Source organism: Trichoplusia ni, chromosome 23 (assembly GCF_003590095.1).
Source record: "Trichoplusia ni isolate ovarian cell line Hi5 chromosome 23, tn1, whole genome shotgun sequence".
Lineage (NCBI taxonomy): Eukaryota > Metazoa > Arthropoda > Insecta > Lepidoptera > Noctuidae > Trichoplusia > Trichoplusia ni.
The window spans coordinates 3,924,466-3,941,032 of NC_039500.1; the positions used below are offsets into that span (position 1 = coordinate 3,924,466).

General features: G+C 37.0%; 1 protein-coding gene across 1 annotated transcript in view; it reads left to right on the plus strand.

Moving 5' to 3' along the window:
• The first annotated feature begins 1,345 nt into the window (after positions 1-1,345).
• Positions 1,346-16,567, plus strand: part of LOC113504860 (homeobox protein Nkx-2.1-like) — a 33,980-nt gene continuing 18,758 nt past the window's right edge. The window contains exons 1-2 of the mRNA XM_026887340.1: positions 1,346-1,713; positions 6,823-7,016. Coding sequence (XP_026743141.1) covers positions 1,487-1,713; positions 6,823-7,016 — 421 coding nt within the window. The 5' untranslated portion in view covers positions 1,346-1,486. The remainder of the gene's footprint in view (positions 1,714-6,822; positions 7,017-16,567) is intronic.

The following is a 16,567-nucleotide window of genomic DNA, read 5'->3' on the forward strand; positions in this document are numbered from 1 at the left end:
AAAGTCCAGAATTGGCGGTATAGCAATATCAGATGGAGCAGTCTTAGTCGTAGTTAATCATTAGGGAAGAACAAAATTTCCTCCACTAGATAGCCAAAGTCATATATGATACAAATAATTGTCAAACATAATTTCAATATGATCAGATACAGTCGACGACCAAATGGGATGTGCCAAACCTAGTAGATTATCAACGTTTTAACTGACAAGACATTTGCAATGCTAAGTATACGAGTTCTGATCTTACGGGCACCAAGCACATGCCAGCTCCCCGTAGCGCCCGTAGTTGCCGCATGGCTAGCTAGCAATCTGAAATTTATGCTGTCACAAGAATAATAAGCAAATCGGTAATTATATATAGTAGATGAATGATCACAAAACATTGTGCGGCTACGAATTTTTTTGCAACAGGTCATGAAGATAATCATGATAAATATTTGCACCACAAAAACAAACAATTTAATGAGCTTTATGCAAAGCTAATGCGGCTCACACCTTAAGGTAAGTACAGATTAAAGATCAGCGCTAAAGAAGTTTTCTATCAACTTAGTCTATCGCGATACAATGCTGGACAAAGAAGCTAGCTAGCCTTTATGATCTATCGCAAATTGTATCCCACCTCGGAACGGAATTTGAGGATCAATTCAATGATGATAATCATCAATTCAAGCAATCACACTTTATTAACATAGGTACTTTTATAACGGGAGGGTCTAGAGATAGAGGTTTATAGAGACTTTGCACAGGAATTGGTTTCAATTTATTTTAAAACAACATATGAATATACTAATGGTATTGGTGACTGCACTCAATGTCTTTGATAATGTTGTTATTGCTAGGTTATTGACGGGTTTTCATTCTGTCGCACAATGTGTCCCTTTACCAATTAGGTGCAAAATCCCTTGCACAATAGTCCTTACACTCCACGAAATAAGTTCTAAACTTTATTTACATAGATACGTATGGAACGAGCCAGCAGGAGCTTTCAGCGCGAGCAAGAAAAAGAGACAAGAACTTTACGTTTGATTCACTTCGTTACAGTTTCGTAGCACTAATATGGTACACATTGAACCTTGTATAACTAATTTATGTTCGTATGTTACAGGACTTCATTATCATAAGATTATTTCGCCGCACAAGAGAGATACATAGAGGTTGTAACAGACATCAAATATAAACAATGTGAATACATAAGTCGGTGGCAGCGAGCGCCGGGCGCCGAGTGCCGGCGCGGCTGGCGGCGGCGGCGGGTCCCCTCCCCGTACGGACTGGCGCGGCGCGCGGCGCGGACTGCGGCAGCGGGCGCGCCCGGCCCTCGCGCCGCGCACCAATCCGCGGCGCCGGCCCGCGCCATAGGAGCGCGCGCCGGCCGCGGGGCGGGGCCCCTCGAGTGCCGTAACCCGCGCCGGGGGCTCCGGCCGCCACTCTCGCCCCGAGAGCCACTAGAGGCTGAGCCGTCGAGTGGCGTCGAGTGTCGGCCGGTCGGATGTCCGCGGAGGGCGGCGACTACTCGCCGTGTCCGGCGGAGGCGCTGCCGGAACTGAGCGCTGCCGAGCTGGCGATGAGCCTGTCGCCCAAGTCGGCGCTGCTGCAGCAGAACCTGTCCCAGCTGCAGCTCCAGCACTCCACCCCGTTCTCCGTCACGGATATCCTGTCTCCGATAGAGGAGTACCGCAAGCTGGAGTTGGCGAACAATCCGCCGTCGCCGTACAGGTGCGTGGATCGATCGCCGGGAGGGGGGGGCGCCCTCCACCCGCTGATTTTTCGAGTGGCGAAGGTCCCGACGAGAGTGCTTGAGCGTCGTTCGTAGTCGAAGGATATAGTTCTGTGACGTTTGTTTGTGCAGGTATGTTGTGATTAGCGGTCAAGTGGTGTGTGTGCGGTCAACGATGTGCTGTAGGAGCGCGGCTCGCGACTCGGCTCGCTCCTGCTTGACTCGTGATCGATGTTACTTCACTCGGTTCTCTAAAAATACCGTCTCTCATTCATGAATGATAGTGGACTCAACGTAGCACCCTGAGGGACGCCAGCATTCAGTTCAGCTGTTTACAGTCATGCTGGTTGAGGAGCACCATTATATGTGGGTATCATTACGTAGTGCCTCCGCGGTTAATTGATCTCTAGTGTTCGTCAAATATCATCAACACATTCTCATTGTTCAACTGGTTCACATTATCAAAGGCTTTCCGACAAATTGTTTGATTGGTTTTACGGTTTATTCATTTGAAATCGGTTTTAAAAATTGTAGCTAAACAATATTTCAAAATTAATATTTTCATTAATATTGAGAGTTATTAAAATGCACATCTTCAATGAATTGCAGTTTAGGCCTAAATCTAATATTTTTTTATACGTAGAATTATGGTAACGGAACTTTAAAAACACATTAAAAATTGCAAAAATAATTTGTGATGAAAATAAAATAATATGTCCCATCCAATGGCAACAATATCAAGCGTGACAAAATTATGCGTAGGTATATTTTACGAAACGAACCTAGGTTCGTTCATTATACTTCAAAAAAATCACATCCTTTGAAATAATTCTAGATTAATAAAAGTTTAACAAAATAAAAATAATCTTGTGACGCGGGTAAAGCCGAGAATTTTAAAATCATTTTATACATAATTAAATTAAAAGTGTGCTCCGTAAAAACGTATTGTTACATCGTTAAGACATTAAAATAGAATCGTTGTCGTGAGCAAAATTTAACATACTGTGAATCCATTTCCTAATTGAATAATTTTCTCACATTTTTTTTCCATAAATTGTCGCTTTTGTATTTAGAAATATAAATTATGTTTCCTGAAAAAAGTTCTGACAGTCAAAGAAACAATTTTTGTTATTTTCATGCATTCATGAATGGTACAACTTTTATCACCACCTCTTTTAAAATATTGGTAAAAAAACCGTGAAGAAACAAGATTGCGAATTCATCAAAATAATAGCAAAAACTCTAATAATAGAAAATATTAGGTACCATTGCGGTAATGTTTTTGTCAAACCTCATTTTTTTATATTTCTGACGAAAGTTCTTTTAGAATGTGAATTATATAAAAAGAAACTTGTAAAAACAGTTATTGTTTCGTTAGCCAGAAATAATCTAATATCTAACATAATTGGACTAGCTTATAGCCCCGGCTTAAAGTTAACTTTCGATAAAACTTACTTAATTTGTGTAAATCCAGTTTTTACATTTTGCCGAACAGTCCAAAAATCTTACGTAGCATCTATGATTTATCAAACGTCTATTTATCGAATGCAAATTAACATCCTTATTGGTACAGTCATGACGGGCTACGGACAGACGTATATTATCTAAACCTAGAAAATAAATAAGCTTTACTTAGATCCGTGTGTCAAATCAAATGACTTGCGTTTTGAGGGAAAAAATTGAATACATCACATTGAATTCTCGCATAACCTCGTTTATTTAGGATTGAGTATAAATATTTGGATATGTCTAACTTTTCTATGGATAATTGATTAGTTTTTGCTGGTTTAAGTAAAAAAAGATCTTCGGTATCGTAAGGAAGTAGTTAAATGTGTTAATTCATACAAAATTAAATTCGTTTAGATGTTTTTTGTTGTTAATAGTCACAGTATAATAGCAATCCGAATAAATTCCTTTTCATCGCCATTTTTGTTCTGATTCAATACGCCAAGGTCTTACACAATTGCAATTATATTCACGCAACGTCGTTATTTTTTGCGCGCTATAAATACACGGTTGTTTGAAAAGCTCTGCTGATTAAGTAATAGAATGAATACTAGTTTTTATTAACTGTTTAGATACTTAATTTACGACTTCTTTTAAGATTTATGTGTAAAGCTACTTTTTTGCATAATTAATTAAGTGCGCTAATGATGTTAGATCTAACTTCATTTTATACAGTTAACGAGGTCAACTCAGTCAACTGACCGCAAAAAATTGAAAGTTTGCGATAAGTTTGTCACGATTAACGTCACCTAGACGCATGCCTCATGGTTTTAAGATATTGTAGTTACACTTATTTTACATTTTAAATATAATATCTATCACATAAATATATCATTTGTTGCTATTCACCTTAATGGGAACACCTCATACAGTTTTTGTTTGTAGTTTCCTTTTTGATGATATAAGTACATATATTTAAAAGATTGCTGATGTTGATAACATCAACAATATATCAAAGTTCTGCATTGAAATCTTATGTTATATGCAGACCTAGAACTAAACGTCCAAGGTAACTTAATATACGGTGCTTTTTTAAGCATTTGGACTTCCTCTTCGTAGACTTTATTCAGCGCTTAGATTAACCATTCATAGTGATGGAGCTTCTGTATTGAATGTTTTTATAAGCGACTTATTTCTAAAGCTGTATCAAACTGCGTTCACTGTATTAGTTTCTCACTTTCGTACAAACTCTACATAATCGTCTCGATTCATCACTTCTAGGGTTCCGGGTGGTATCGTCATAAATTTGATGGGTGACCAGTTTCTTTTGCAGAGTTGTCTTTGTATAGACTGGAACCCTTAGACGCGTGTCCAATTCGCACTTGACCGGTTTGATTAAATAGTAACGAGATTTCTAAGTTACATAATACTTACTCATCATATTTTATCGCATTCGTAGAAGATTTAGAATATTGTGTTAAACAGTCGAATCTGGTTGATTCTGAAATCAACAGTCAAAATTATATTTTAAGTACTTAAATACCGTTATTACATCAACTTAGTCTCTTCAATATATCTGTAATACCATACTCAAAAATATAACATTTAAAATCATATTATGAAAATTTAGTAAACATTAGATTTGTAACGTAAGTGAGTCCATATTACATTTTATAATTTTTACATATTTACTTAACATAGTGCTTATGTTAAGTAAATTCATTAACTAACTACCTTTGTAACTTCTTAAGTAGTAATACCCCGATTGTTAAAATTTGGAAGGTATGTAACTCATAAAAACCGACTTATAAAATCAACTCCCAAAATTAAAAAGTAATTAACATAAAACATATCCAGATATTTCGATCCTGCTCCTTTTTGAAGCTGGTTGGAAATTCATGCTTCCATTCTTAGGTTGTTTCATTAAATCTTAGAGAATATTCAAAAGCCCCTTTTCCACTTCCAGATTGATGTATTCTCCTCACACTGCTCAAATATAACGAAGTAGATGAGTTTGCAATTTGCCAGTCTGTTGACGATGAGACACCATTGGATTTAGTCTTATAACTTAAACATTACATGGGCGAGTGTTTGTTCTGCCTACGAGTGGTTCACACCTACAATTTTTTCCGGTATCTGTAAATAAATAGTGCTTTACATGTTAAATAGACGAGCATTATGTTATTTCATGGCGTTGAAAGTTATGCCGGTGGAAAGTGAATGTTTGGTAGAGTCAACGAGGACGTGTGAATCATAAAGTTTGGTTGACTGTCATTTATTGATGATATCTAGGTATGATGGTATCTAGGTATACCTATGTTTCTTAATCGTCTTAATATCACCATCCTACGTTTCTTAAAGATTATAAACTTATTTAGAGACAGCTATCTATTTATCTTCTTAGTTAGCTAGTTATTCACCTCGCCATTTATAATTTCGGTACCATGCTGTTTCACCGAATAACAATGATTAAATTAACGTAAAACCAATTAAAACTTACATAACACACTAAATTAAAAGATAACAATCTTAAAATCAAATTAAAATTTGCTCTAATTGCGCTAACAACTAAAACGGTTCGCGCCATAATTTCCCGCCCTGTCAAAACTCAATTTGTCAAACCAAACTTCGTAATGGCGGCCCTGGGGTGTACCAGAGACAAGGATATATTTACCGATTCTAATAATGGAAATAATCATTATTTTATTGGTGTTAAGGCTGGAAATCGCTTGGATATGTTTTTTTTTGGTGCAGGGATGGTTCGATAGGGAGATTAGATTGTGTAAATAGGGATTAGGTAGATAAGCTCGGTATTGTTTGAAAGTGACGTGTTGGCGCCTCGTCGGGTAACGGCTTAGAGACCTGTGTGTGGCAGATTTGGGTCAAAGTTGTTTTGTCTGGATTTAATCTCTTTAAAAATCTTCATAGATAAAAATAGGAAGTGTATTTAGTAGCAGACGTAGCAGTCGAACCGGAAGGAAAGCACGTATCCGTCATTTTGCTGTTTTCATCGTTTTGTTCTTCATTGACTTCGTTTTTTGTCGTTACGTTTTTACTGCATTTATGGCCACTAGATTTGTGTTTTTCAGTGACATCTGTTAGTTAGATAGGTACACAAGGAAAAAATAAGAAACCGTTCAGTTCAACGTCAGTGCCTTGTGCATAACCCCCGAGTCTTGCAAAACACGTAGGTGCAGGCTGTATTACTTTCAATACCAATAAAATACCGATGTATTTTTGGGGTTTCTCTACCACACATGTTTAAGAATTTTGAACTCATGTTCAACGCTACTATTACAAATGATATCTTTAGAGAACATTATATTTAGTCCCGTGAAATTGCCTAACATCAGGGACTAGGGAAATGCAATTTTGATAAGACAAGACACTTCTGACTTCTTCTTTTCTAAGAAGTATCTAGGTCATAAGTCACATGGTATTGTAGCTCTTTTCTTCGTATTTCAGGGCAAAGGCCTGTTCGTTGTTTTCTTGCTCTTGTATGTCTGCTTAGGAAACTGTAAGAATTATTTTCGCAAAAGACGACCTCTTTTCGCTGTCTCCGTCTGGACCTTCACATTTTACTTTTAGGGATCGTAATAAATTGTTTTTGAAAATGTTTCAGATCAGATTATTCAGAAATGTAACAGTCAATATTTTTCCAGATCGAATTCATCAGGCAGCAGTATTAATTCCCCACTGGGGCCATCGTGCGGCATGGCGGCGAACCCGTACGCCGTGCCGCTGTACGGCGGAGCCCCGGTGCAGGGCTACGGCTGCGCCCCGGCAGACTTGCCGCACTACGGAGACATGCGGGGCGCCGGCTGGTACCCCGCGTCTAACGACCCCAGGTTTGCCAGTGAGTCGGCTATGTCTTACAGATATCTTTCAAAGTGTATTTTTTTATAGTTTTAAGTTTAGATGCGACGGTTTCCAATACCTTGGAAGATGAATATATACAATATATAGGCGTGTTTCTAACGTATGATGTAGGACCACTTAGTCGAAAGTCACGTTTTTGCGCCTCAAAATTTGTTTTCCTTCCCTGCCACTTAGTAAACCAAGACAGCGTTAAATCAAATTTTTAAATATAATGGTTATTTTACTCTTGAATTTGAAACTTGAAACTTGTTTCCGAAAACTTTTTTCATTAAATGTCAATTTTCCATTACCACCGCCATATACGGTTAGGAAGACTCAAACGACTTCAATAGTTATAATACTACTCTTACGCTTATATCAGTATCGTAATTATTATACTTAAACATTATAAATTATTGTAAATCAAGATGGCGGTCGAGTGCACGCATGCGCGTAACTGACACCGCGCACACGTGAGCGCCGCCTCGAGTAACACACGGCAATTTGATGAAACGCGATAGTTTGCAGCTAATTCGGTGTTTATTGGCGAAATGATACGGTTAGCGTCGCTATTATGTGGGGTGGAGCTGCGGAAAGGTGTTTTGGTAGTGTAGAGTTACATGCTACTGATCTAAAGTGAGAGATAGGATGTCATTTCAGAGAAAATTACATTTTAGGTTACATTTCTGTAACCAGATTTTAAAATGAAGCGTAAAGGATCGAATTAACTACATTAGAAGTTAATGAAATATATACAAATCGTCAACAAATCGAGATGTCATTAAATTGCGATAAATAAGGAAAACCTTATTCTAATTAACCAATATCTTCGAAAAAAAACTTGTATCCGAATATTAAATCATCTGCCATTTCACGTAGCCTTTATTAGGCCCACCTTTTCATCTGTAACTGTACTTATAAGAGGGTTATTACCACATCAAAATAAGAATAATCAATATGCAGTCATTGGAGCCAGCAAATCGACTAATTTCAAGTCATTACCTACTCAATTACGAAGATAAAACTGTCTCAGATTGCGAGCCTCCGCCGAGCAAACACCATTAACCGAGGGTTACAAAAAGTAAGCTCCGTGCCGCGCTACCAACACAGCATCTTAACTTGACATCATAGATGATCGTCACAGAAGCGTCAATGCATTAAAATATCGGTTTACTTAACGTTACTACCAATTTTGAAACCTTCCTACGGGTATAGGTTTTATTACCCACTGTTCATCATCATTCATCATCATTGGCCTAGCCTTTTCCCAACTATGTTGGGGTCGGCTACCAGTCTAACCGGTTTCAGCTAAGTACCAGTGTTTTTACAAGGAGCGACTGACTATCTGACCTCCTCAACCCAGTTACCTGGGCGACACGATACCTCTTGGTTAGACTGGTTGTCAGTCTTTTCAAGCTTCTGACTACCTGTAACGACTACTGTACTGTTCTGAAAGAAAAATGTGTTGGTAACTGGAGAAACGTATCTAATGTCCTTTTGCTTTTTCGCCCTATCTAAAAGACAAAGAGTACAAACATTTGTCATTGGTTCTTAAACACAATCTAATGAACAAATCTCAAATCTACGAAGAAGCTATTTTACTCAAGTTTTGAGACTATCTAATTTTCTCCACTAATCCCGTTAGAGTCTATTACATTGTCCAAGTTTTCAAATTCATATAAAATTATATCTGTGCTATGGATATTGCTACTGACAAATCACTTTATTGACATCAATTACGAATACAATCGCTTCTGAGCCCGTTCTATAATCTATGGTGCTTGGTAATTCGATATAGCAACGGGAGCGCTATTACCGAGGCGCAGGTGCATAGAGTTTACTCGAATATGTACACAAACTATGATATTTGTCTATGAGTACGTACTCGATAGAGATTGTCTATTTCTCGGGATTTTGGGCCGATGCTACCATATTTGTTAACGGTTATGTAGATTAAAAGACGTATTTATTTGTTTTTGTGTAATTCTAAGAATTAATGAGGCCTCGTTCCGTTGTTTCGGTAGTTTATAAGAAATTATTTGTCCGTGTATACAATATCTTCGTATAGGTTCATTTTTAGAAAACTATTACTAGATCGTTTTAAAGAACCTCTTAATTTGTTATCAAATTCTAAAAGAATAGGAAATGTAAACTTATTAAGTAATTTGGTATTAATTAACATAGTCATCACTTAAATTATGATTACGATTCTTATACCCAGAATTACAGAGTTTGTTGTCCAAATACGCCAAGTTTTCATAAGAGTATTTTAATTATGTTTCTTTTTAAAAGTGATCTACCGTTCAATCACTGGTCTAATCAAAGCTGGGCTATAGATTGTTCTATTTTTTTTTTAATTGTAAATTCACCTTTATTGATTTTCAGTTTCTAGTCATCTATAATCAACGAGGCTCTCAAACACAAACGGTAGACAATACAGAGCAAAGACAATCAGTAACGTAATCTAAACTCCGGAGAAAAGCCAGTAGTTTAGAGAAAGTTTGTTTGTGGAGCAACTCGAGTAAAGGGATCAAATTTGTGTAATTTATCAGAACTAGTTTCAATATGGTGGTCCAGACGGGCTTTACAAAATCGAAGTGGAATAATGGCGTAATCTAAAAGCAATATAAATCAGTATTAAACAAGAGATTTTTATATTACACTATCAAGCAACTTCACACTACAGACAGACAGCTACGACAAATAACATATATTAGAAATCATTACTGTTTTAGTATAAAATTAGATACTTTGTATTAATATTTTAGGTGGAACTTGATCTTTTGATCTTTTTCAAACTTGATCTTTTGAAAAATAAAGTTACTTAAATAAATATTTACTTCGAGTCTTCGTCATCACTTTGATATCTAATCAGCAAGCAATAACTTTTTATTACTCATTAAGTACCTACATTAGTACTTTTTTTAATATTGTCTCAATGTCAATTGGTTAAATTCTTGTTACACATAGTAAAAAGACCGCTGAATACCCATTACAATGAGCATTTTGTATTGTCCAAGTCTGACAGTGCGTGTAGTAGGTAGGTACAAATTACACTAAAATCCGAATTCAATCGTTTACAAATACGACTCAGAAGGATCTCATATAGTTATGGTACCTAGTACGGTCTACTTTATTTCTTAAATGATCACAACGGTTTTAAGTTTAGCAATATCGCAATTATATAATCACGATTTGCAAGAAATTGTTGCAGAAATTATTATCAAGCAGGTGGCAATATTGATAAAATATAAAATATTGTCCTTATTGTCCGTATTTCTGCATACAACAATTAAGCTACACTTTGTTTGGATGGTATTGTAAACATAATCAAAGGTCCATCCAAGTGCTCGAGTCCGTAATCACATTTATAAGTGTTATTTTTATTTTCTTGTTTTATTTTACTTTAATGTTTTATTTTCTTTTGTTCCTATTACAAAGAGAGTACAGTAAAGTATTATTATCTTAGATAACAAAAAACACAATACTATCGAAACAAAACCAACAACTCGTTGAACAAAATTTACAAATAATATAACACAATAAGACACCACGCTTCCGCACGTACGAGTACGTTTGAGCAGAGATTAAAACGGTAAACTGTCGAGTGATGTCCAACGGACAAAAACATCTCGAATACCCACCGAATTATTGAAAAAAAAAAGATTACTAAAGTGGTCCGAGGAGCGAACCCTGAGGCACGCCTGTCGCCCATACTTGTTGTACTAGGGAGCTGTGTAGACAGACAAAATAAGCAATTCCATTTGATCGGGCCCATATTTGCCCACCACTAGAGTCTTGACTGTGTAAACATTAGGCCTCACGTCCGCAAATAGCGTGATGTCGGTGCATTCGAAGGCTTTACTCGAGTCAGGAGAAATTATTTTAGTATATGGTAATGAATATGGTAATTGGTGTTCGATACTTGTGATCTTAGTTCGTGTGAAAGGTGCTTTGTGAAGTCGAATAAATACAATATGTTGCGTGTTTGCTTAACACTAGGAGAGTAACTTACATAAAGTATTTATATAACTAGTGGAGCTGTGAGAAAAATTGTGGATATGGGTCTTTTAAAATTGTATATACTTCATACATTTCTTTTTGTTGCTGTATTCTAAAGAGTATTCTAATTTCTTAATGATAACTAACTACTAACCGTGGATTAGGAAAAAGTGATCATTAAGTTTATAGGTCACAAAGTCATTGGATTTAATTCAAGTGTCCGAACTAACTTTTCCTAGCAGCTCTATGAAAGCTAGTGCATGGTAAAAAATATTTTCACACAATTTCCAACCGCTCGATCCGCAGTATTTTTCAAGTGTAGCGACACATCAAACGTACCCAGTACCCACGGTCAGCGGTAAATTAAAATTGCCGCGGGGAAAAAATAAGTGTGTGACACACTTAGTCTCCATGCAGGCGCGCCTAATGCGGGCCGAGTGGCCGCGTCACCGCCAGCCGGCCGCAGTTTATCTTCCTTAGTGTGGCAACACTGAGGGAAATAGCCGCGGAAATGTTTGCTATTTCATTTCCCGACATCTTTGTTGGTTTGTTTACTTTTAGAAATGGCAACGGTCTCATTTTTGCTGGACAACGCACGGAATGTTATAATAAAATTGTTTGGACAGTTTTTTTCTGAATATTTTTATACACTGTTTTCATGTTAACATAGATACCTATACACTTTATTAGGTATCCTGGTAAGGTATACTTTAACTAGGTATACAATGCACATATACTTTTTAAATGAGAAACCTGCGTGCGCTCATTTTTAAACCTAATCAGGGTAATTGATCATGACGGCAGACGGCATAAACGTAGTTTAAATAACTTAACTAATTATTATTAAACATTCAACAAAACGATTTGTTTTACAAATCGGTATCTCCTCACGTATCCGCCTCGTTTTCCGATCGGCCGCCCGCGATTAGAACTACTCTATTTTGACAGCACACCCGGTTGGGGTTGCAACAATGCTCGTATTATTGTCAATGTTTATTCACGCACAATTTGCCGGAGTTTATTCAGCGTTGGCAACATTTTGCGTGAGGGGGCGATCAGATGCGCGCGCGTAGCGAATTTTAATGCGATTATTATGAACTGTTCATGGGGATTATGAGAATTTTAATGATGACACGGATGATGGACTCTAAATATGCGCTTAAAAATGATAACATACTAAATGTTACATTAATTTAAGCGACTGTTATAATTTATTCAAAAGTAGATTGTATACATTTTCATTAGACACCAAAAAAACTTACATTTTCATAGACTTCTCGACGCCTATTTAAAACTTGAATGATATACCATAAGTAAACCTAGCTATACAAAACAGGTTTCTATACAAAGTAGATGACATGACCCTTCGTTCGCGAAATCCATTAGTTGTCAGCAAATATTGACGCGAGTGTGACGCAGGCGCACGGCTCGGACTACCGAGCATTGCCGACAGTAGCCGAAGTGGCCGCCCGAACGCTATGTACCCTCGTACGGAGATTTAGATTCCTAGTGTTTCTACAAACATCACGATCATTATGATTCATATAATCAATATTGAACTTGTTTTCGTGTTAATTCAATTGTTTGTATAATCAAACTAAAATGTTTGTATTTCATTGAAATCTTCTTATGAGAGTATATTTCTGACACTATTATGACACTTTTACTCCTAGATATTTGCGTTAATTACTTTTTATTGTTGCAAGTAAATTTGTATCAAAAACAGTCCATCCATAATAGCATGAATTGTATACCTCTAAGATAGAGTAGCTGCGTCCTATTTACTCAATGTTTTGAGCTGGGTTATACAAATAGTTGGGCCACAGCGGAATAGATTTTGCAGAGGCAATGGACTGAGATAGTCCCCATATGCTTGTCAAAAAAAATCTAAAACAGGTGATATTCCAGTGTCCAGGCTTCACTTACTATCGGATAAGTAGCTTGCTCTATTACAAGATATCAAAAAAGATGGAATTGAAATCATAAGTGAAAACCAGTTACTAGTATACCAGACTCATTACATTAGCAAGCTATAAACACTATAAATACATACCTATAGCGGGTACATACGAGTACATACATAATTATTGACACTCATACATACACACGTGCTTACGTAACACAAACTCAATACTTGAATTTGAAGGCAGCTTGAAGGCAAACATTCACAATAAATAAATAAAATAGACATGTTGTACAACCATCGAGAAAATCAGTAAGATTTGCAAAAAAGACAAAGGCAATTAAAATTTAGACGGATGATGTTCTTCAGATTTTATAAGTTAGTTAAATTTCAGTATTAATAATGACACAAAAATGTTGTTTATATATCATTGTCATCGTTTTGGCAATACATATATGGATTTGTGCTATGCCTAAAGATTTCGTTACCAAAAACATAGTTTGTAATTTGACTGCAAATATTTTAAGTACGGACTTTCACCTTAAATTACCAAGCGTCAAGAACTCATACAAAATTAAATATATCATCGCACTTAATATTTTACGTTGTACTTATGACCGCGTCTGTACCTCGATAATGAGGTGTTACCAAATTTATTCAGAACGAAAAGGTCAATTTGTCTCGACTAATAGAAAAGTAAACGTGTATTTTTAAATAATTATTTACGATACCTTTATTGGTCATGCGAATGTTCAGATGTTACGTGTAATACCGTCACGCTTCTATTCAGTAGCTGTGTAGGCTTAGTGTTATAGCAGGTCTAACGAATACCACTAAATCAGCGAGCTGCTTTTACTAAAAATCGCATAGAAGCAGCAACGAAAATGTTAAGATGTCATTAAAAATCCATTTATCAAAATCCTAATTACGTAAAACATAACCTCAAAACCAAGGTTGGGCCAAAAAGCAATAATAACTCCGCACAAAGTGAGAACACTGCCCATTAAAACTTTAGTGAATTTTCAACTAGCATTGTCTAGTTGGTAATTACTTGCGGTCAGCGGCCGTCAGACGCACGCCTGCTTGCCCCTCTGGAGTGACCCCAGCCCGCCGCCCCTCGCCCCAGGCCCCTGGGCAGGCCAATTTCACGCCAATCGTGTCATCAAACGCACGCGATAAAGCTAAGTGTCTCCGTGCAACTATTTATTTTTCTTCTCATTTTCGGATGGTAGAAAATGATAATTGACGGTAGCTGAGGTTTATTGCGGTTGGCAACATTGGTGTTGTATCATCGGGGAATGAGGGCTGTTCTCTTTGATCACGATGGTAGCTGAGGAGTTCAGGACAAAAAGAACAAACTTAAACACTTCAAGCTTTTAGACTTTTCAGAAACTATATGAATGTTTTCATATTCAACACTACCAAATAACAAATAACAATCCAACAGTCCAATATTACTAAAGAAGCATAGTTTACCCAGCCTTGACTCAAATTAAACTACAGTCAGCTAGCAACTACACATTTACTTAAGTTTAACACATCTAACACCATTCGTCCGTGAAAATAGTTCCGTTGACATCTCACGCCCGGCTCCCTCGCCGGCCGCCCCCGGTTCAATTACCGACGTATTTGTTGTCAAAATATATGCACATCTCTGCCCGACCCCTGTCACGCACGGACACATGAGTGTATGACATGTATTCTTAGGAAATTTTGAGTTTTGGCTACGGAGGAGGAGACCACACTTGATAAAAGAGCTAGTGACCAAAAATGTAACATAACTTTGAAACATACGCAACAAGCATTGTTCAATTAACTAATGACTACTACTTAATTATGAATTAAGCCAAAGTTATTGGATGAGTTCATCAGTAGTGAACGAATTGTTACATACGGCACCCCTCAAGGGAGCGTGCTCGGACCTACCCTCTTTCTCATCTACATTAACGAGCTGGGCATGCTCTCTCTACCTCAAGGCAGAATTATCGGTTTTGCAGATGACACTGCTTTATTATTCAACGCCGACTCTTGGCCAGAAGTTTATACCCATGCTCAAACGGGCTTCAACACCGTATCAAAATGGCTTAGAAATAATATACTGACCCTTAACGCTGACAAAACGATGTATATCACCTTTTCCCTAAAGAAGAACAATACTCCGATGTCCAATCAATTTTTACTGACAGCTCACCTGTGTTCGAAACCTCAAGATAATACTTGTACATGCATCTACCTAAATAGAACAGACAGTATAAAGTATCTAGGAGTACAAATCGACAGCACTTTAAGATTTCAGCAACACATAGATACACTCTGTGCCAGATTACGGAAGCTGATATACGTCTTCAAAACCTTAAGAGCAGTAGCTGATGAAAACTGTAAGAGATCAGTCTACTTCGCGCTGGCTCAGTCGCTACTTTGCTACTGCGTCACTATCTGGGGTGGGGCTCCTAAAACATCATTAATTGCACTCGAACGGGCCCAGAGAGCAATTCTAAAAGTTTCCAATTTTCTACCATATCGCTATCCTACTGAAGACCTATATAAATGCTCTAAAGTTTTAACGGTGCGTCAGCTGTTCATACTTAACACTATCTTAAGGCAGCACTCTCTTCTCATCTACCAACCCTCCTTGGCTGAAAGTAGAAGGCGATTCAATCCTGTAAATCGGCATGGCATCTATCTCAAAACCGCTTTTTCTAACCGCTTTTTCTGCCACCTTGGTGGATTTTTATATAACAAAATAAATAATCTTCTAACCATCTATAACCTAAATAATAAAATGTGTAAAAAAAAGTTAAATTCATGGCTTTTACAATTAAACTATATCGAAACCGAAAAGTTACTTAGCATACCAGTCTAATTCCTGTCTATGTACTATGTACAACTAGGTAATGTAATAAAAACATACAAACACGCACACCCTCACACACACACACGAACACACACAAAACACAAACACTCACATGTACACTCGCACTACACACACACTACACTACACAACTAAACTTATTTTAAATACCTATTCTCGTTTTGTTTTCTTAATTTTAATTACTTTGTTTTATTAGTTTAAGTAAGTAAAATTTGTTAACTAACATTACTTACCGCAATAATAGTTATAGCACAAAATTTTGTAAAAAGCAATAATGGCTAAAGGGTGGAGACCTGGTGACCTGAAATACAGGCCCATAAAGCCTAGCTTAGGCACCAGTCTCCCACAATATACTGTTTACTTTTATTTTTATGAGATTCTAAAATGTACATATATAATGTGTTTATATTGTGGTGAGAAAATAAACGTTTATTATTATTATTATTATTTGTATCTCTTTTTAGTCACGGGATCACTTCATGTGAAGAGACCCGGTCCTTTTTAAAGGCTTGCACGGGGACACAGGTCCAACATGTAGAGGCCTTGTTGAGAACTTTAATCTAAAATGTGATGGGGTATCTACCAGGGGCCATCCACCCCTGCTCTATTAAAGAACAAACATGGACGACCCAAGGTAGCTACAAAACTATTGCAAATTGTAATGTGTATAAATAATAAGGGCTATTGGTATTAATAATGTTAAATGGAATGGTTTCCTTTAAAGCTATGGAAAACTATAGCACCTGCCTTTCAACACATAAAAATGGAATTA